This window comes from Eptatretus burgeri, chromosome 14, assembly GCF_056783735.1.
Source record: "Eptatretus burgeri isolate ZD-2024b chromosome 14, Ebu_testis_v1, whole genome shotgun sequence".
NCBI lineage: Eukaryota > Metazoa > Chordata > Myxini > Myxiniformes > Myxinidae > Eptatretus > Eptatretus burgeri.
This window is the reverse complement of record NC_140974.1, coordinates 66,149,951-66,172,179: the sequence shown is the minus strand read 5'-3', so window position 1 is coordinate 66,172,179 and position 22,229 is coordinate 66,149,951. Positions and strand designations below refer to the sequence as shown.

Here is a 22,229-nt window from a genome sequence, read left to right as displayed (position 1 = left end):
TCACAGCAGTTCAAATCTCCCATGCTTCCCCCACAACAGTGATAAACATTATTTGGGGAAAAGATGGGGAAGGTTCTCCCGAGATAGCTACATGTATGGACCGAGAGTTTTGAGCTGCAATTTAAATGCTATTCGCCTGATGAATCATCTTTGACAAATGATTTGACAATTTTTGTACACCTGTTTAAAAACAGAGGTTTAAACTGTATTTATTTGTTTTCATAAAGGAATGGATTTCTATTTAAAAGGTCAGAGGACGTGACTAGATGGCTCGTGTATGTGTGCTGGTTATATTGCAGCATGTTGCTGTTTTGGTGAGAGAGAAGTGGATAAGATGGACAATGTCAGAGATTTAAAATGTTGATGGAATTCTGAATAGTGATGAGAGAGGTTGGTTACACATTATTTTTCTGAGATATTTCAGCTCCATTGACCATGAAAGAAATGGATGCTCATCATATTGATGAAACAATATTAGCATTTGGTATAAATAAACTGTTTGGAGAAATTTTGTATTTCTTAACCATATTATCAAGTTTTGTTCCCAAATGTTTCCAAATGGACGCTCTGCAGCCGAAGTGTGGTCCGCAGCTCGGCAACTCGATGTCAAGGCCGAGCGGCGTGGAACTCTTACCATGGGGAAGTTCGCAGAGCTGAGAGCCCGAGAAAGACTTCCAAAAGACACCCTGTGATGACAATGATTGTCATGCTACTTGTTTAATTGGTGAAATTATAACAAGTGATACTCGTAATAATGTCTGCATGCACCGGGTTTGTTGTCACATGCATAAACATGGGGAACAGTTAGCAACTAATGGGAAGTTGTGTGCGGTAACTTAGTTAATTACTTTCAGACTCAGCTCATTAAAAAAAAATAAGAAAAGGAAACTCATTGAGAATGTTGGAGGCACATAATTTTTGTGTTCATTGTGTCTTTTCCTCCATGACGATTCATCATGGTATTCGAACCATCATGTTTCTTTTGTTTATAATTAATATTAACTTTTGTTTTGAGATTACAAATTGAGAAACCTTTTATCATACAAGTCTCGTAATCCTAATTTAAATGTATTGGGGTCTTCAAGTGACAGAGTATTCTCCCTATCTGTTTTTCCTAAATTCTTCTTGAATGGATCGAAATTTGCGGAGTAATTAGAGTCCATATCATTAAACCAGTAACTTGGGACACATGTGAATGATTGGTTATATCACAGTAAGGTTATTGATAACTTGTAGTGATTGATTGATATATTGTCGATCACTGTAGCTATGTTTCCTAAATCGATCTGTTAATTGAGGGTCGGGAAAAGTTGCTGAGAATTGAATCGAGATAATATATTAAGTTGAGGTACTTACAAAATATTGAGAGGGTCTCTGTTATTAAATTGATCGACAGATTGGTCAACATTACATGTTAGGAATCATAAGTTAACTGCAAGGGGAAATCAAGTTATGAGGGAAAGCAGCATGGTATTTACATAACCATAATGCAGAATTGCTGGAAGAGTGGCTCGACCAACAGCAATTATGAAATCAATTAATGAAATTAGGAATTGTGCCATGTACTGTAAATGCTTCCATATTTTGTTGGAAAAAAAAGGATAAACGAGAATTATGCGGAGTTCAGAAGGTATTACCATGTGAAATGAATGCTAAACTGGTCAGAGTGTAAGAATTATATTATTGAAAAGAGTGCGATGACGCCACAAGCCAATTTAAATATTGCCTGTTTTATTTGTTTTCTGATTAATTAGACAGGTGCGTGATTTTTGATTAAGTGGTACTTCTTGTACGTTTACTTAAGTAAGTTGAGGTATGTCTAACACTGACTTGACCATCTTTCATCAGCACAGAAGTGCTAAGTTAGCTGGGAAAAGAAATACTGGCAATTGATCTGGAACTGCTTGGGAATGAAACTGTGGATTGTTTAGCAGATTATGATTGCAAATGTTAAAATGGTAACTGTGCAAAATCGAATCGCTTTGGATTCGGTACTTGCTCCAAAAAAAAGAGGAACCTGTCCTCTTGTTGGGTTTGATTGTTGTACTTATCGCTCAGACAAATTAAAGTACATTGAAGAAGAAGCAGTAGCTAACTTTCATAATTATTGTACAGATGATGGAATATATTTCTTGACTAGAAGGGATTTTTTTTGAAGGATGATGAAAATAATTGTCGATTGCAAATTGGAACCCTGATAAAGACTGTTGCCCTTTCTACATGGAAATAGCAAATGAGATGAATGTTTTTGAGTGCACATGCAACTGAGATTTCTGTATATTTTTAGCCTGTCGTTTTGGTGCGAAAAACAAGGAAAGGAAAGGGATAGAATTTTGATATCACATATAATGCAAGTTAAATGCTTCTATAAGAACCTTAGTCAGTCTTATTGAAATAAATGAGCCCATGATGTTTATTAGTTGGTGTTTAATCGAGGCTTAACCTTGATTTTGTTTGTTTCGGAGTGTTGAGAGCAGTTGAACTATGCAGTGTACGATTTCGTCTTATGAAGCTTTGGAAGAACTTCCACCGAAAGATTGGACGATGGGGGGAACCCAGATTTGGGTGATTGGGCATTCAACACATGATCATGACACTACCCCCTTCCCGAGGAGATAAGATGAGCATGTTAAAGAAAAAGGGAAAGAAAAGAAAAACCCACTGAAGAGAAGGTTGGATAAGTCAAACCACAGCAAGGCAAAGACTTGATGTCGCTGTTGCATGGTGCCTGCCTGGAGGAATGTCCCCAACCACACTCGCAAATTGCTGCTCTGCAGATACATCGTTAACTTGCCGTGGTTGCACAATACACAACAAAGGCCCTGAAGGTCCACATGGCGAGCCATCTGCAACATGTGTTCAATGGTGCGGGTGGGGCTCGTGCAGCCATCGCGGCTGCCTCCAACGTGCACAGCTCGCTTGGTGAATCAAACCTGATTGCACAAACTGCTGCTACGAGGCCCCAAACTCTTCTGGGGCTGGATCTCTGGGTCACCTCTCGAGTCCTTTTCATCTCCTTCAACTCGGTGTCGGGCCCAAGCTCGTACCTGCCAAGATCTACCTTCTCTGCAGCTCAAGGAGTGCCTGGACTGTGTTTCCCGTTGGATGCTGCTCTATCTACACCATGACCTGCTTATCTTCTGGCCTCGGGTAGCATGTCTTTTCGATATGTGACACCTGCTGATGAACAGGCCATTAATTAAATGGAAACACACACACTAACCTGGCTGGGACACTATTGAAATGGTCGTCTTCCAGCATTCTTCTCCTATGAGCACTCGCTGCCATTGTTGATTGAACTTGTGTAACGGATATCTTTTCTCCTCTAGGAACGTTGTATGGTGATCATGTGTAATATAGTTATTCAAATTTTCCTGATCGGGGAAAAAGGGGGGAATGCGGAAGAAAAATAATTATATTCACGTACTCTCAATTATAATTGCTGCTGGTGCTTTATAAATCTAATTTTTATGCTATAGTTGAATTGGCTGTCAGTTATATTTCCCTTTACCCAAGAGTCTTTTGACCTAAATATTGATAAAAGGAATGTCTTATTATGAAACAAGGTGACCTGGTTGATATCACTGCAACTTTTGCCATGATTATGTCATTCGCTTTCACCCAGTGGACACGTATTGCAGTTCGACTTCTTCTGCCTAATGCTTATCAGCGAACCCTGTAGTTCTCTCCTCCCATTCTTTGGAATGTCAAGTTGTGTATAAGAAGAATTGCTTCGGGCTTATGTTTCAGTGAATCATTCAATGTTCTTCCTCTGTATATACGAAATTAAAGATTCTCCTTTGGTATGCTGATCCAACTTGTGGAAAATTGAGTTATTTTCCACCACAGTGGGAAGAGGGTACCATCGACCTCACAAAGAGAAAACACACATGAACCTTTACATGAATCGACAGTAGCATGAACGGCATTTTATGATCGGTCTTTCTCATCATCAATGTCCTGAGCTCAACAAAGGTTTGGAATTGTCTTCTTATGCTTTTTGATATCACTTGACTTTTTAATTGGCTTCAAATGCTTTGTGATGTATCATGTGGTTGTGATGCCATGGGCTTCAGGTGGTTTATGATGTCACGTTGTGATTTGTCACATCACGTGTGCTGATTATGGGTAGCACATGCCTGTGAGGGACTCACTTGAGTCTGAGATGGTTTGCCTGTGACAGAATTATAGGTCACGTGTTTGCTGGTCTGTGTATGTTTGTACTTCACCCATGACCCGCTCAGCCCTTTCAATTCCTTTAAACTCCCCACTATTTTTTCTTTCTTGTTTGTGTTTCTCAAGTCACTTCCCCAGTTATTCAAACGCATGACCGTGAAAAAGGAGGATTAAATTATTTTTTGAACTCCATCAATACCATGAGGTATATCTCAGCACCATGAGGTATATCTCAGCACCATGAGGTATATCTCAGCACCATGAGGTATATCTCAGCACCATGAGCAGGGGTGCAAATTAATGGCCGCCCGGTCGCCAATGGCGCCTAACTTTTGTGCTGGGCGGGTGCACAATATTGCCTTACCTGCCCGGCTGGTGAATCACCGGTGATTCCTGTTATTTTGTACAATTTGTACTAGCTTCTCGACTCGTTTTCTCAACTAGAACTACTGTTTTTGTCCGCAAAAAAAATCCGTAGAAATCAGCGGTAATTCTGCGGCGGCCATTTTGTCTGTTTTCATCTTGTTCCAAATCATGTGAGATTGCGCGAGATTTGACGGTTTGGCGCGGTTCGGGCGCATTTTCTCGTGCCCAGGTAAGTTCAGTGTTGGGCACAAAAGTGATAATCCGATAACAGATAATTATCGAAGTGAACTTTTTTATCGGAAGTTCACTTCCATTTATCGTTATCGGACCAGTTAACTTCCGATAACTCGATTTTTTAGTCCGATAATGTCCGTTAATTTTTTGTCCGATGACATTTTAATCGTTACCAGGTCGCATTTCGCCGAACTAATTATCAATGAGGAGAAAAATGTACATGATTATAGATTACTTGTTTTACAAGATAATGCTGAATCAGGACGCCGCGTGAAGAAAAATGGAAGAAGAAGAGGAGGTGAAGGAAGAAGAAGAAGCCTTGCGATGGCGACCTCCTTTGCCATGCGGCTGCTCCGCTCTGCGGGTAATGGGTTCGGTCAAGGTTGGGAAACGTACAGATCGGTTAATTCAAACACAAGGACGGTCTAACCTTTGGCAGAGCGACGGACAATCGGACATGCGTGTCGAGGCGTGGAGATACCGTCGTGCCATGTTTGTGACTGTTCGCGGTGTGTTTGTAAGGTCGTGCCTCTCATGTTTGTGTGCGCAGCATTCAGCGGACCTATTCCCGTTGCTGTTTCGGTAAGAAATGGACATTAATTTGTTTGTTGGATTCACATTGTGTCCTTGACCCGTCCCCTTAACCTCCCAGTGCATGTTGGACTCCGTCCGGTTAACCGTGCTGTGTGTGACGACTCATGGACTCTAAAAAGACGCAAAATGCTTATTTTATTCTTGGGTTTAGCATAAATAAGCCTTTTCTTTGGGTTTTGAAGGGTTTTCCTTGTTTTTTGAATCCTTGTTAAAAAGTAGTTATCGTTATCGGATTATCGTTAACTTCCGATAACTTTATATTATAATTACCGGATTATCTCGATCGGACTTAAAAATTGGGGTTATCAGATTATCGTTATCGAAGTTAACTTTCTGGTTATATCGGTGCCCAACACTATGCCCAGGTTGGTTAAATGAGTGAATTTGGGTGAATGAGTGAGTTTCATGGGTGAGATTGGTTGGATGAGTGAGTTGGATGAGTGAGTTTGGTTGGATGAGTGAGTTTGGTGAGTGAGGTTGGTTGGATGAGTGAGTTTCATGGGTGAGATTAGGTGAATGAGTGAGTTTGATGAGGCTTTTGGGTTAATGAGTGAGTTTGATGGGTGAGGTTGGGTGAATGAGTGAGTTTGATGAGGCTTTTGGGTTAATGTGTGAGTTAGATGAGTGAGTTTAGATGAATGAGTGAGTTAGATGAATTCGTGAGTTTAATGGGTGAGGTTAGGTGAATGAGTGAGTTTATATGTGATGTTGGGTGGACGAGTAGTACCCCCACCATTGTCCATCACCCAAACCACACCCCCCCTCTACCCCATCGTCCATCACCCACAACAACCCCCCCCATCGTCCATCAGCCACAACCACCCCATCACCCACAACCCCCCCCAGCACTACTCACAACCCCCCTGCCCCCATCACCCACACAAAAAGGTCCCCCCCCATCACCCACAACCTTCTCCTCTCTGCATCATCCCCCACCCCCACCCCATTCATCCATCCATCCAACTCACTCATCCACCCAACCTCCTCCATCAAACTCACTCATTCTGCAAACCTCCTCCATTAAACTCACTCAGTAAATTCACTCATCCAACCAAACTCACTCATCCAACCAACCTCACTCATCAAACTCACTCATCCAACCAACCTCACTCATCAAACTCACTCATCCAACCAACCTCACCCATCAAACTCATTCATCCAACCAACCTCACTCATCAAACTCACTCATCCAACCAACCTCACTCATCCAACCAACCTCACTCATCAAACTCACTCATCCAACCAAACTCACTCATCCAACCAAACTCACTCATCCAACCAAACTCACTCATCCAACCAACCTCACTCATCCAACCAACCTCACTCATCCAACCAACCTCACTCATCCAACCAACCTCACTCATCCAACTCACTCATCCAACCAACCTCACTCATCCAACCCACCTCTCCCCTCAAACTCACTCATCCAACCAACCTCACTCATCAAACTCACTCATCCAACCAACCTCACCCATCAAACTCACTCATCCAACCAACCTCACCCATCAAACTCACTCATCCAACCAACCTCACTCATCAAACTCACTCATCCAACCAACCTCACCCATCAAACTCACTCATCCAACCAATCTCACCCATCAAACTCACTCATCCAACCAACCTCACCCATCAAACTCACTCATCCAACCAATCTCACCCATCAAACTCACTCATCCAACCAACCTCACCCATCAAACTCACCCATCCAACCAACCTCACTCATGTGAGTATATTAAAAGTGTTTAATAACAAATTTGTGACTTTTGTCTTTATTTTATTGGGCCAGTAGAAATTCTGCGGGGCCGGTAACTTTTTCTAGTCACCGGCCCTGCTGACTGGTGGATAAAAATGTTAATTTGCACTCCTGATGAGGTATATCTCAGTACCATGAGGTGGATCTCAGTACCATGAGGTAGATTTCAGCACCATGAGGTATATCTCGGTCCCATGAGGTAGATTTCAACACCATGAGGTATATCTCAGCGCCATGAGGTGGATCTCAGCACCATGAGGTGGATCTCAGCACTATGAGGTATATCTCAGTACCATGCGGTAGATTTCAGCACCATGAGGTATATTTCAGCACCATGAGGTGGATCTCAGTACCATGAGGTGGATCTCAGTACCATGAGGTAGATTTTAGCACCATGAGGTGGATCTCAGCACCATGAGGTGGATCTCAGCACCATGAGGTGGATCTCAGCACTATGAGGTATATTTCAGCACCATGAGGTGGATCTCAGTACCATGAGGTGGATCTCAGTACCATGAGGTGGATCTCAGTACCATGAGGTAGATTTTAGCACCATGAGGTGGATTTCAGCACCATGAATTATATCTCAGTACCATGAGGTGGATCTCAGTACCATGAGGTGGATTTCAGCACCATGAGGTATATCTCAGTACCATGAGGTGGATTTCAGCACCATGAGGTGGATATTTGTTGATATATATATATATACACACACACATACATGTGTGTGTATGTTTCCTCTGGCATTTAAATGACATTCTGGGTTTGAAAACGAACCATCAAAACATCCAGACATGACGTACTGTTATCAATCAAAATGTTAAAAAATTAACCTTCTCCCATCCATCACAATTTCGAGAATACTGTGGTAAATAAATTCGCTTCACCCGGCAAGAGGATAAATAAATAACATCGCTCGGGATCAGTTATTTTTTAAGCGATTTTATAAATTATAATAAAGTTTATTTTATATTTCAGTTTAACAGCAGAGGGCGCGAATTTCGAGGAAAAGGCGATCGGGACAAATTGCGAGGAAAAAAAAAATCGAAGATAAAGAAGAGGGAAAGAATAGCAGGTTGATGAAGAAGAAGAAGATCCGTGAACTACGTAAATAAAATAAAGGAAGTGAATACGAAAGCATTGATGGAGTTAAAAAAAAAAATATGAGGCGGAAGAGGAAGAAGAAGAGGAAGAGGACGAAGGAGGCAAAGCTATGAAGGGAAAGAGAGGACGCGAGAGCGGGAAATCGAGCGAGGTGAGGTGATTAACGGTTCGTGTGAAGAAGATGGAATTCGATGGTTGTGGAATTTTGAAGAAGAAGAAGAAGAAGACGTCGAGCGTTGGGACGATGCGACGGTGACGGTGACGCGGACGCGGACGCTCGATGTACGATGTACCTTCTGCATTCCCGGCGATTATTTGCCATTCGAAACATTCCCTTCACTTGGAAATAATTATTCGTAGTCCCGGAGGATTCTTCAGTGTTCCCAAATCAGGAACGGTTTCTGGGAATTCCAGATAATCTCGACTCCAATCTCTGGAAATCTTGGCATTCCTCACACATCTCCGCCGTTCTCTGGAATCCCTCGCCTTGTCCGGAATTCCTGAATCTCCCGTCGCCTGGTCACGAGAAATTATAATCATTGGCGATTTACTATCGTAACGGATGCGGGTGAGTGTGTGTGTGTGTGTGTGTGTGTGTGTGTGTGTGTGTGTGTGTCTGTGTCTGTGTGTGTGTCTGTGTGTCTGTGTCTGTGTGTCTGTGTCTGTGTGTCTGTGTCTGTGTGTGTGTGTGTGTCTCTGTCTGTCTGTGTGTCTGTGTGTCTGTGTCTGTGTGTCTGTGTCTGTGTGTCTGTGTGTGTGTGTGTGTCTGTGTCTGTGTCTGTGTCTGTGTCTGTGTGTGTCTAACAGCTTTTATCTTTGGATGTTCGGACATGGACTGTGTGATCCTTTCTGTCCGTCTCTCCGTTCTTGTCTGATATATACATATACATATTATAATTTGTCCATGTCCTGTCGCTGTCTGCAGTCTGTTAGCCTGGTCTCGTGTGTATGTGTGTACATGTGTGTCGTGTGTATGTGTCATGTTTGTGTGTGTACATGTGTGTATGTCATGTGTGTGTGTTATGTTTGTGTCGTGTGTGTATGTTATGTTTGTGTGTGTACATGTCATGTGTTATGTTTGTGGGTGTGTGTACGTGTGTCTGTGTGTGTATGTGTTATGTTTGTGTGTGTACATGTGTCGTGTGTGTACGTGTGTATGTGTTATGTTTGTGTGTACATGTGTCATGTGTGTACGTGTGTATGTGTTATGTTTGTGTGTGTACATGTGTCATGTGTGTGTACGTGTGTATGTGTTATGTTTGTGTGTGTACATGTGTCGTGTGTGTTTGTGTTATGTTTGTGTGTGTGTACATGTGTCGTGTGTGTCTGTGTGTGTATGTGTTATGTTTGTGTGTGTGTACATGTGTCGTGTGTGTGTGGTCATGTGTGTATGCGTGTACATGTGTCATGTGTGTGTTATGTTTGTGTGTGTACATGTGTTATGTTTGTGTGTGTGTACATGTGTCGTGTTTATGTGTTATGTTTGTGTGTGTGTGTACATGTGTCGTGTGTCTGTGTGTATGTGTTATGTTTGTGTGTGTGTGTATGTCGTGTGTGGTCATGTGTCATGTGTGTATGTGTGTACATGTGTCATGTGTTTGTTATGTTTGTGTGTGTGTACATGTGTACATGTGTGTATGTGTTATGTTTGTGTGTGTACATGTGTTGTGTGTGTACATGTGTCATGTGTGTGTTATGTTTGTGTGTGTACATGTGTCATGTATGTGTCATGTGTTTACATGTGTGTATGTCATGTTTGTGTGTTTGTAGATGTGCGTGCATTTATGTGTCATGTGTCTGTATGTGTCGTGTGTGTGTTTGTACATGTGCGTGCATATGTCATGTGTGTGTGTGTTGTGTTTGTGTGTGTGTTTGTACACATGTGTGCATATATGTCATGTGTTATGTTTGTGTGTGTGTGTGTGTGTGTGTTGGTACATGTGCGTGTGTTTATGTGTCGTGTGTGTGTGTTTGTGTTGGTACATGTGCGTGTGTTTGTGTCGAGTGTGTGTGTGTACGTGTATGTGTGTATGCGTCATCTGTGTATATTTATGTGTTTTTATGTGTTTGTACATGTGTGTGTAGTGTGTGCGTGTGTCATGTATGTGTTTGTACATGGGCTTACGTGTGTGCACGTGTTTGTGTCACGTGTCATATGTGTGCGTGTGTGTACATGTGTTTCTGTGTGCATGTGTCATGTTTTGTGTCATGTTTTGTGTCATGTTTTGTGTCGTGTGTGTGTGTGTGTGTGTGTGTGTGTGTGTGTGTGTGTGTGTGTGTGTGTGTGTGTGTGTGTGTGTGTGTGTGTGTGTGTGTGTGTGTGTGTGTGTGTGTGTGTGTGTGTGTGTGTGTGTGTGTGTGTGTGTGTGTGTGTGTGTGTGTGTGTGCGTGTGCGTGTGTGCGTGTGTGCGCGTGTGCGTGTGTGCGCGTGTGTGTGTGTGCGTGTGCGTGTGCGTGTGTGTGTGTGTGTGTGCGTGTTTGTGCGTGTGTGTGCGTGTGTTTGTGTGCGTGTGTGTGTGTGTGCGTGTGTGTGTGCGCGCGCGCAATCGATGGCTTGGAGGATCCGGTCACGTATATGGGAAAGCTTGTTGCTCATAATACGAGAAGATGACGGGTGGTGTTTGAAATAGCTGGACAGGGACGTTTATCTTTCACAGATGGATGAGTTATTTGTTTGAATTGACTTTACCTGCGGATACTGATGAGATTAACTATAAGAATCTGTAGTTGTTTGAGAAAGTCCTTGTGGTAGGTAGCTGCAGCACCCATTGATAATGTGGAGATTTCAGAGGTGCAAGTGAAGTAATAACCTTTGAACCACTCTGTGTGCACTTGTGTGTTTGCAGGAGATGTAACCCTGGGGAGGTAAGCGAAACAAAGAGAGGGAGGGAGAGGGCGTGCAGGATGCCTGGCATTGTGGTGTTCAGGAGGAGGTGGTCAGTTGGGAGCGATGACCTCGTCTTACCTGCAATCTTCCTGTTTGTGCTCCACGCCACATGGTTCGTTGATATTTCGGTGGTTTGCGATTGTCTTGGTGAGAAATGATTGGAATATCGTCAATGACTTGGCAACGAAGTTATGAGTATATCTCGTTTATCGTGGGCCAACAATTAACGTTTTATGAATGATTCAGGAATCGAGTATAAACTCATTCATTAAAATCTCCATGCATGAGTTGAATCAAAGCTTGAACTCTAACCTTTATCTCGCACACAAGAGGCCTGGGCTTTTTACCTGCAGTGGTGTGTCATGTGTGTTTGAAGGTGTGCATGTTGCCTTACGAATTATTTATATCTCTCCTGGGATCTGTGGAATCTAAATCTCAATTATTGGCATTTCCCGCAGTGAGGCCGAAGCACAAACCGTATTTCTTTTGCATTGCAGAGTGGTCGTTGGCTTCTTTTTATTGAGATTTCTTTTATATATAACCACTTCTCCACCAGTCTTGCTCTCTTTGCTCTCTCGGCCCTTTGACGCTCCTCAGGTAGCTCCATCACACACTCTTCCAGCCTTCTTGTTTAAACTCTCAAAATTATTATGTGGAACTGTCTTCCAAAGGCCATTCAATTCCACCTTTCCCTTCAGGACTTCAAGCAGGTGGTGTACCATCTCATATCATGCATCCTGTGTACCTGCAATCCCTTCTACACCCCTTAACTATACCTAACCTAATCACCCAACCCTCTTACTTGCAGGTTACTTTATTTCCTCCCCTCCTCTTTATCCTCTTTTCGTGTCTGTTCAGTCCTTTGCTTATTCTGTCCAACTGTTGCCCGTTGCCGCACTGTCCAACTGTCAGTTGATTGTCTTTTTACCCGGTCACTTCGCTCTTCCATGAGCTTCGATGTTGTAGTCGAAAAAAACAACAAATGACTGCCTCGTGGAGGATTGAATGCGGCAGCTGGCTTGGGACACCAGTTTGGTGATCTGACTTGCCCAAGGGAGATTGTAGGTGATGGCAAGGCCCAGGAACTGCAGAGACAGCACCTCTGACAGAGGATGACCACAATTTGGGAATTTATTTCCCTGTCAATATGTCATCACATTGAGAATTTGGAAGTTTCTTGCATTTAAATAACTGTTTTACATAGAGATGAACAGTTACTATTTTGTTGAGACTGGCAGAGAGGGATACTTATCTCACCTACTTGGCACAGGGGTAAGGGAACAGTTCTGCACAGGGTGGAATCATCTGTACTGTTATATGGAAGGGGGGGATGGGGGTGAGGGTGGGGGGGTAGACCCATAGGATAGATGTGTATAAACCGTGTGATCGAGTTGGGTAGATGGACTCCTGTATTCGGGATCTGGCAGAGGTAGGTGTTATGGTAAAACGTGCACCGATGAGGTGGCAATTGTAATCCTTTGAGCAGAATAGCAGTAAGGTTGTGTTGAGTGAAACCTCCTGTACAGGCAAAGCCAGGTGGAGGACTTTGGCACAAAGGCACACAGGAAAGTGATGCATGCTTCAAAAGGAAAAAAAAACGGGCGGTTTTGCCAGAAGACAGCAATCCAGGGTGGTATGGTGAGCTGTGGAGCCTTGGAGAGGGGCAGAATACTTTTGCGAGGGGCCGTCCCACAGGGCAGGGCAGCCAGGAAGATGGTGCCGCCCACAAACACCAGGCGACCAATAATGGGCTCAGCCACATGCTGGAAAGGCCGTCCCTGGGGGGTGTAAAGGCCGTGTCTATTCATGCGTGCGCCAGTTAGAGTTGAGCATTTTGGTGCAGAGGACAAGACTTCCCTCCCTCCGATTGGCCACCTTCTTCATCTCTTGGACTCATCGCCATCCATTCTTTTGCCCTGAGCCGCACTTCAACTTGTGCCACACCAGCCTGCACAGGCCATGGCAGACCCAGTGATTAGCTCGTAACTGCCTAAACTCCTCGCCTGCTCCCTTTGTTGTGTGAATCTGGTATTGTCAGCGCCATAGCAGGGAAGGTTGAGTTCTCATTGTGTAAGAGATCGTGTTTTCTCCCCTCTTTCATTCCTTTTCTTATGTATTTTGACCACCAGATCTGTTCCGTTATTTATTGCTCTCCTGCCCTTCCTTATTCTCTGTATTTATTTTTAAAATAAACATATGTAACGATTAAAACATCTTCCCACCTTTTTGCCTTCACACGTGACACACAGCCAATTTCGACTTTTGTTTGGACAATTCTTGGGGGATCAAGCCTGGTGTTGGCTTAGTGGTTAGGGTGGCTGTCTTTGGATCCTACGGTCCTGAGTTCGAGCCCTGTTGGCCACTGAATTAACACCAGGGGGTTGACTCAGCCTGTCATCCTTCCGAGGTCCCTGACATGCTGCTCAGCAGGGAAAAATGGCTGTAAAAAGGCTGGCAATTCTTGGGGGATTGTACTAGTAATAGCGTAGTAAATTTTAATTTTGTTTCGGCATTCGTGAAGGTCTTTTGGCCTCTGTCTCAGAGCCCTACGTTAGCTGGGTGGCTGACGTGCCAACAGGTATCAGGCGTGTGGGATTCGTCCCGATATCTCCCAAGATAAATAAATAATCAAACTTGACGTCGATTGGCAGGTTTAAATTTAAGTTTTTATTTGCAAATTCAGCACGTGGAAAAAGTGGACAAAACGGGGTGGATGTCCACATAATGGTGCAGGATGTGGAACACGAACCGGGCCGGGGCCTAGTAGGGAGGAGCATAGGCTTGGAACCTCCCCCACTCCTCAGCAGTCCAACAAGGAGGCTGGCGAGACAGAGTTACAGACCATCCTCCAGACGTTAAATAATAACATGGTGGAAATTAGAGATGTGAATGGGGAAATCAGAGGTACGAAGGGGCAAATTAACAAAGATCATGATTATTTAATGGCACATTTGAACGAAACCGGGGGTATTGAAGGGAAGGGGATGTGGTTGGTGAGGATTGCTTGGACGGATATTGCGTCAGTGTGGATGTCGCTCCGCTCCAGGAAGCAACCTCCCTGGTGTGTAGGATGGTACTTGCGAGCACACAGAAAGACTCTGCAGAGGTCATGTCAACACGCCCGCGACTGACAGGGTGCGATACAACGTCAGCTCCGGTGTACCCACAGATAACTGAACCTGAGCCGGTGAGCCATGTCTTTGAGACTGCAACGTGTGGGGAGGTGGGCGAGCCTGTACAGGGTGTGAGCAGGGCCGAACCTATGCTGGTGAGCAAGGCTGTGCCCATCTAGTTGAGCGAGTTGGTGTTGAAGCTCGTGTCGGGTGTTCGAGATGGACCCTGTGGATGTCAACTCAGCATTGGGAGTCGTCAATACGCTGTGCATGGGGTGTGTGCTATCAATCCTGGGGCAGGGAAAAAAAGAAAGTTGGAGTGCTGTTGGAAAGAGACAGTCCATTGTGGAAAGGTGTCATATTGAGCCCCAATTGGTTTTTAAATGCTTTTGGTGTGGTGATGTAGGTGTTGTGAGTCATGAGCAGCAGGCCACTCCTTCCCGCATGGGGAAGGATTGGGAGAGCTGGAGGCTTAAGGCCAGCAGCAGCTGCAGGAGGGCACAAGACTTGAAATCCACAAGGCCAAAAGTTGACACACAAGGCCTTAAAAATTAAATTTGAATTGGAGCAGCCTTGAAAGGACCTGAGTTTGAACTGGGGGGGGGGGTGGGTTCCCCCGTGGGAAATTGCCCCCGTGGGAAATTGGGAAGTGCCATGCAGCTGGGGCACTGCACGGGCAGGATTTGAACTTGGGTCTGACTATGTGTGTGGCCAATTTCAACTTCCCTATGGAGAGTCTGGTGGTGTTGTGGGTGTGTCTCTAGTCCATAGGGGTGCCGCCTGAGTGAATGACTCAGCCTAGTGGGATCGCTGGACCCTGGAGTGGGTAGTCCCTCCCAGGCACCTGTAAGAGTGCGTTGAGAAGATCACTAGGGAGAGGTTGCGGCCGCGTCTTGGTGATTGCACCACCAAGGGCCAGTGAGGGCCTAAGGAAGTGACTGCCCAGGCATGTGGTCCAGCAGCCTCTTCCTGATGCTCTGGGGCAACTAGCATGGGGAGATCGCCCATGCTAGGCTTGTCTATGGACATGGGTCTCACACCGCACGGCCTGGAATTGAGTACTGCCACCCGATGGCCCATTGGAGCATCTGTGGAAAGTTATGGAGTGAAATTTAAATGATTGAAAGGGATTGGGAAAGGCCTGGAGAGACCTACAAACCTTCCACAGATAGTCCGCTATGATTTATGGGCTCTCAGTTTCAGAAGATAACCCTGGGATTAATTGACATGGGTTACAATGATAAGAATGGCTGCAGCAAGTGTTGCCGGTATTGAACGAGCTCCCCAGTGGTAATTGGACATCATAGCTGGATGTGTGAAGAGCCTGGTGTTGGCGCAGTGGTAAGGGCAGTGGCTTGGGACCCAAGAGGTCCTGAGTTCAAGCCCCGTTGGGACACTGAATTAATATATGTATGTATATATATATATATGTATATATATATATATATATATATATATATATATATATATATATGTATTTATATAATGTGTATGTATGTATATATATATATATATATATATATATATATATATATATATATATATATATATATATATAAACCAAGTCGAAAACACCAGGGGGTTGACTCAGCCTGCCATCCTTCCGAGGTCGGCGAAATGAGCACCAGTTGTACTGGGCCCGGTGTATGCCCCGGTTAGAATAGGTGTACCATATCCCTGTGTGTCGTAAGAGGCGACCAGGGTTGCGTCAGGAAGGGCATCCGGCGTAAAAACCTATGCCAAATCATTATGCGGACAACAAAACGAATTTCCATACCGGATCGGTCGAGGCCCGGGTTACCAACGACCGCCACCGGTACCGGTGGTCAGCAGGGTACCAGTGGAAATTGTGCTACTGCTGGGCGAAGGAGGAGAAGGAGACGGGGAAGGCGAGTCCGGAGGCAGTGGGAGAGAGGGAAGGGTAGAAGTGTGGAGGTGAGAGTTGGAACTCTGAATGTTGGGACGATGATGTTGAAGATGGAGCCGCCAGGCAGGAGGAGAAGAGGAAGGCCAAAGAAGAGGTTCATGGATGCGGTGAGGGCGGACATGCGGGTGGTTGGAGTGTCAATGGAAGATGTGGAGGATAGAGCGAAATGGAGACAGTTGGTCCGCTGTGGCGACCCCTAGCGGGAGCAAGCCGAAAGAGGAAGAAGAAGAAGCTGGATGTGTGAAGGTATGAACTATTGAGAGATAAGAGATAGAGACAGATAGATGACTCCCAGGCACTGTCTAGAATCGACAAGCAGAGGTGTGGAGGGAGATGTTCGAAAACCGTTGTTGAGAGAGCCTCATAAAACAGTCATCGCAGTTGAGGCCCGTAAACTCCGCAAAGAAACAATATATTTAGTTTGGAAAGTCATCTCAATAGGGTGGGGTGGGAAATGTGAGGTAAGGAGTGATAACTCAGAAAGAAAACGAGTGAGTCGAGGACATGCTGTGAAAAGGTTTCTGTTTGACAAATGAAATGCTACTTGAGTCAAAAAGCACAAATAAAGATGAAATGAAGTCTAATCTATTGTCAAAGCCTGGATTCTAAGCCACAACTCCATTACCAATGTCTTCATACTTCCTTGCTTTCGAAACCATGGCTTGGCGAACTGTGACCACAAACTTTTTTTGTACCCACTGACTGTGACCTGGCTTCCGATTCTCTGTTTAATTTCCTTGTCACTAAACTTGCTTGTTTTCCAATTTATTTGCAATGAATACCTGCATATTTTCCATGCTGCCAGGTTTGTCCTCCTTATTGAGGATATCCCAAATCCTTGCCTTGGCTCAGGCTGGTGATATTGAGTGTGGTGGTTTTTGGAGTGCCCTTTGACCCAACGCGTAACTGTCCACGAGATCTACTTGCCCATGGCCGTGGATACCTGCTGGTACTGCTGGGCAGCTCAGCCAGTGAAGGTGCATTAGTCTGGGTCAGCATGAGGGGTTCCATCCTATATACACGCCCCAGGGCAGCCATGCCTTACCTTCTGTACATTCGCTTTGGTACGTAGTATGAATCTTCCTCGTTTTCTTTGCTTTTTTTGCCTCTTTTCTTATTAATTCAATTCCCTGACATCTTCATAGTTAAGCAACCTCATTAAATAGTTATTTTAGTTTAGTTATACCTCCATCTTAACATCATCTTTTACCTCTATCATGCACCTCTTTTTCATCCAAGTTGCTCGTCAAACGGCTCAACTTCTCAAATCTTTAATTCATTATTCTCTCGAGTTACCTTGCATCCAAATTTGTAAGTACATTGTCATCACCACTTCATTCGTGAAACTATATTTGAACATTATTTCCTTTTTTAATGTTGATCCTAACGTTCACGTAGCAGCTTGTACGTACTTGTATATGACACGTAGGATAATAACATAAGGACACATTGATGTACTTCTACACGAATGTAAGGACGCTGGTTAGCTGTGGGCAAATCTGCACAGTATTTGGGATTTTATCCTGGGATCTCAGCATCATGAGTGAAGTGCTTAAATAGGAACACTACACCAAAAAGGCAAACCCAATGGGATATCGGTCTTCTTTTTAATCCACCATAGACCTCGATGCTTTGTGTTCGAGATGCACACATACCTCAAAGTGTGGTTAACAAAACAGTTCTGCATTGCTTTAGGGATGTTTCAAGGCTTCATTTGTTTTATTTGTTTAATAATCCCAATCTTCAGCACTGCACTAAAACATGCTCGGTAGAGTGCATACCTATGCTAGGCTGAACAGTTTACGTTTTGTGCTTATGACTCCTGACAAAAACTATGGACCTCTGTATCTCTGAAAATGCTCCATGGAAAAAAATTGAAACTTTGCACATGTCAAGTACTCTACATGGGAAACAAGTGTGATTTTTTTTTGATGACGTCATAGATGGCTTTGTTATGACATCATAATTTCATATGTCGAATGCTTTATCCGATCAGTATGAAAAATTTTGAGGGTCATTTAGGGCTAAATTGTATGGGGGAAATTTTTTTTTTTTAATGACAACATCGGTCACGTGGTTCGGCAGTCATTTCTTTTCTTTCGTGGGCAGAGGTATATCTGGTGACGTCACGACATTGAAGTGTGCCCTTCTAGTTTTTCACCAATTTGAAATTTCTCTCTTACAGGTAATATAAACCCACTCCATGCCCAAGAAATCAAACATGACAAGACTCAAAATAATAGTTTTACACCAAGAATGAAATTCCGAGGGAGATCATGTCCCACAAAAGGGATTTCCACATGTGGCATTCAAGCAACAATACGGAAGCATAATGACATCAGATAAGTTAAAGATAAAGTATGGATTGAAAGACCAAAGAAACTCAGCAAAACAGATAAGCAATATTTAAAGAAAGGTTCCTTAAGAAATAGAAAAAAATCAAGTGCTGAACATACACAAGAACTGGCACAGATTTCAGGGATTCAAGTGGACTTGTGTACTGTCAGGTCTCTCATCAAAAGTGGTCTCCATGGGTGAGTTGCTATGAAAAAGCCCTCTGCTTAAAGGTTATGAAGCCAAGAGACTTAAATATGCCCAAGAACATCAAAGTTGGAATGCTAATCAGTGGGAAAGAATGGCCCCCCTCAAAGTCCTGACCTTAACATCATAAAAGCTGTCTGGGATTACTTGGACAGGAGAAAAATCTAAGTACAACCAAAATCAATGGACAAATTATGGGAAACACTGCAGAATACATGGAACAACCTCTCAATGGAATTTCTCCAGAAAAGCATTCTAAAACTGATATCTGCTGTTTTGCATGAAAAGGATGGTCATATCAAGTATTGAAATTCCATTCATTAATATTGTACAATATAATTCATTTCTGTTTCTTGACTAAAGCATGATCATCATGACACCTATTTATCAAAATATGCCAATGTGACATAAAAAACGTTCATTCAAGGTGGCCTATGATCTTTACACAGGTGTGTGTGCGTGCAAATGAAGTCGATACAACCTCCACCGTGTGACCCTTAGGCCTTCTGTCAAGTTTGGTTGAGATTGGATAAATAACCACCAAATGTATCATGTTCTAAAAAACAGACAGATGGTCAGACAGACACCAAATTGTGTATTTAATATGATTGACCATAGATCAAATTATAAAAGAAAGAGCTATGAGAAAAACTGTGTGTCACACAGTAAATAGAAAGAGCTAAAGGGAAGGTAACTAACTCTATGTCCAAATTTTAAAAATTATGGAGGCCAATTTAGATCAAGCATTTGGTGAATTGGAAAATGTATATACATTCAATAATAAATCAATCTGAACAGAAATGAAATCATAATATGGAATCTATCCATGTCTGGTCATTATTATATTAATATACTAAGCCATATTTTGTGGACGTATCTCCTCCGAAACTGCCAGACGGATTGTCGCCACTTTCGGCATATGGGTGCTCTGTGGTCTAATGTACAGCATAGGCTATGTGAGATCGTGCCAGACGGACAGGTTTGGGAATTTTTGGTGATTTTCTAATTTTTACATTAATTTGCAAGGCGACGTGTGATGTCACCGCTGAGAGGTGAAATGACGTCATGACATCATCGGTCATTCGCTGACGTCATTACGTCTGTCGTCGACAGACCGTCACCGCTGAGAGGCGTAATGCCACTCCTAGAAAACGGCGTCCCTTAGCAAAAAAATAGCAATGTAAAACCCTCTTCTGCACATGCTGACTACCTCAGAAGGTGCATTTGACACAAAAAATGTAACAAGAAACATTGTATGTAAAGAAATTCTATAAATTACATTGTAAACACTGGATATATTGACGTCCTAATGAACCCTCACTCTAGAAACTTTGCGCAGAGCGTGGGTTTGGCTAGTCCTTCATTATTTCTGCTGGATTGTTATTACAAAAATAACGAGAATGGCACTCGGTGGAGCGCATACTTCTGCCAAGCTGAACAGTACATTTTGTATCCCACTGAAAGGCTGGGTCTGGATCCGGAACCGAACCAAAATCTGATCAGCTTGTTCTCGTCACCTAACCAACTCACATCCACATAGTTTTGTCATCTGTTCACAAAGTTTTGAAATATCATGCCACAGGTATATCGTTTTTGGCCCCCATCTCGCGATGAAGAATCACTTAAAACATTCTCGGCTCCAGATTCAGATCTTCACCAAAATCAAATAAATTATTCCCTGTTGCACTCCCACTTGTAGAAAATGCCACAAGTATCAATTCTTTCTCTCGTGTGTGCTTCCTTTCACTCATTTCAAATGGAACCACACGGAGGATGCCCAGTTGGCGTCTCACTTTGGAGGCCAACTTTGAAATGTGGTTTTCCCAAGAGAGATCATAGCTGGGAGTGAGACCCAAGAGTTTTAGTGACAACCTCTTTGGGAGGGTTGGTGAGAAAGTAAATGGGAGGATTTGCAGTACATTCCATATATACAGTATATATTGTTACGAATTTTGGAATGCGATTGCACACAACATACAGGTTCCTTTAGTCAGCTATGTCGATAAGTGCTTGTTCCCTAGATAGCTCACCTTTCATTGTTTAAATGTTCAGAAATCGATTTGATCCGCTGCCGATTGATTTAATAGTTAGGGATCGAACAATGGGGACATCCCTCCCCCTCTTCTGCGAAGAGGAAGAAGAACCCTGCCGTCCCGTGATTCATGATGTCAACAACTCCCTCTCACCCGTGGTTGAGTGGGGGATGGAGCACGAGGGCATGAGTCATGAGTCACGCCGGGAGCGGGGGAAGGGTGGGAGAAGGATAAGAGGAGATCTTTTTCTTTGTTCGTGTTCGGAGTTGGAGTAGTAAGCTTTTTGCTTCGGCAGAGAGTAGTCGTTCAGCAGACCGTCGGGTCCTGCTTGGCTTGCGTTAGGGTTGCGGCCTTTGGAGGCTTTTTGCTTTGGTGGTTCAGTGAGCCTTCGGCTTCTGTTTGGCTCGGGAGAGCTTTTTGCTTTGAGCTGCTTTGTTTGGAACAGAGTTGAGCTGGTCGCTCGGCTCGAGCTGCGTGTGGTGGCTTTTTCTTCTTGGTTTGTGGAGCTCTTTGTTCTCCATTTTGGTTCCCGGCTTTGTGCGACTCATCGACCTCTTCTTGGAGGTGGTTCCTCGGGGAAGCGACGCATCGACGGGAAGGATTGGCGCCTCGTCTCACCAGCACGTGTTGAGAAGCGCGGGAGGATTCGCGGGAGCTCGGGAAGGATCGCGGCTCACTGCGATTGGATCCAGCTCGCTCTCGCTGGAGCCCGGGTCCGAACAACTTGAAGACCACATGAGGTGGAGAGGTTCAAGATAGGTTCTGGGTTTCAGCACACCTGTCCTCCAAGCTGGAGTCCGTTATTAAAGGCCTCTGCCACCATTTCTTGTGTGTGTGTGTGTGTGTGTGTGCGTGCGTGCGTGCGTGCGTGCGTGCGTGCGTGCGTGCGTGCGTGCGTGCGTGCGTGCGCGCGCGTGTCCGTGGGCCCGTCTAATAAGTTGGAAATTGTTAAGTGCTTTGTGTGCTGTAAATGTTTGCATTGCATTTCGTATAGACGGTCGTAGTTCTTTTGTCGTGCTTTTGTTGCTTGTATAATTGCATACGTGTTTTGCCTTGTTTAATTGCATACTTGCTTTATTATAATAAATGTCCTTGTGTGAATGTAAACCTGTTCGTTGCGTCCTCTTCCCTGAATTGAGCTGCCATCTTGCACTCACAATATAGTTGGTTTTTAAATAGCTGATAAAGTGATCGGGTCCAACGGGACTGCGTGATAATACCCTGCTCGGTTATCCCAAAAGGAAGCGGGATACTTAAGCCACTCGTTTCCAAACGGTCCCTTTGAGGTGCAATCTCTCGGTAATTTACCCGCGCGAATAATTAGGTAAATCGAAGATTTGGCGATCGAACCCTGCAGCGTGGGTAGAGTGTGGACAAGGTTGTGGTGTGGTTAAAAACACACCCGTGGCTGGTTTCCGGCGTTGATCCGGAAAGCCGCAACTGGATTGTCCGTTCGGTGGGCGAAGCGACCGCTATTGATTAGACGCGGTCGTTCGCATGC

General features: G+C 44.0%; 1 protein-coding gene across 5 annotated transcripts in view; it reads left to right on the top strand.

The window, feature by feature from the left end:
• The first annotated feature begins 8,226 nt into the window (after positions 1-8,226).
• DAGLA (diacylglycerol lipase alpha) overlaps positions 8,227-22,229 on the top strand; it is a 54,830-nt gene continuing 40,827 nt past the window's right edge. Inside the window, exons 1-3 of one of the 5 annotated variants that reach the window (XM_085855320.1) lie at positions 8,227-8,378; positions 11,074-11,226; positions 17,007-17,218. In XM_085855320.1, the coding sequence (XP_085711446.1) occupies positions 11,132-11,226; positions 17,007-17,218 (307 nt within the window). In that variant the 5' untranslated portion in view covers positions 8,227-8,378; positions 11,074-11,131. Of the gene's footprint in view, positions 8,796-11,073; positions 11,227-16,959; positions 17,219-22,229 lie in introns of those variants that run through there. The other 4 variants (XM_085855319.1, XM_085855324.1, XM_085855323.1 and 1 more) reach the window with 4 other exon arrangements.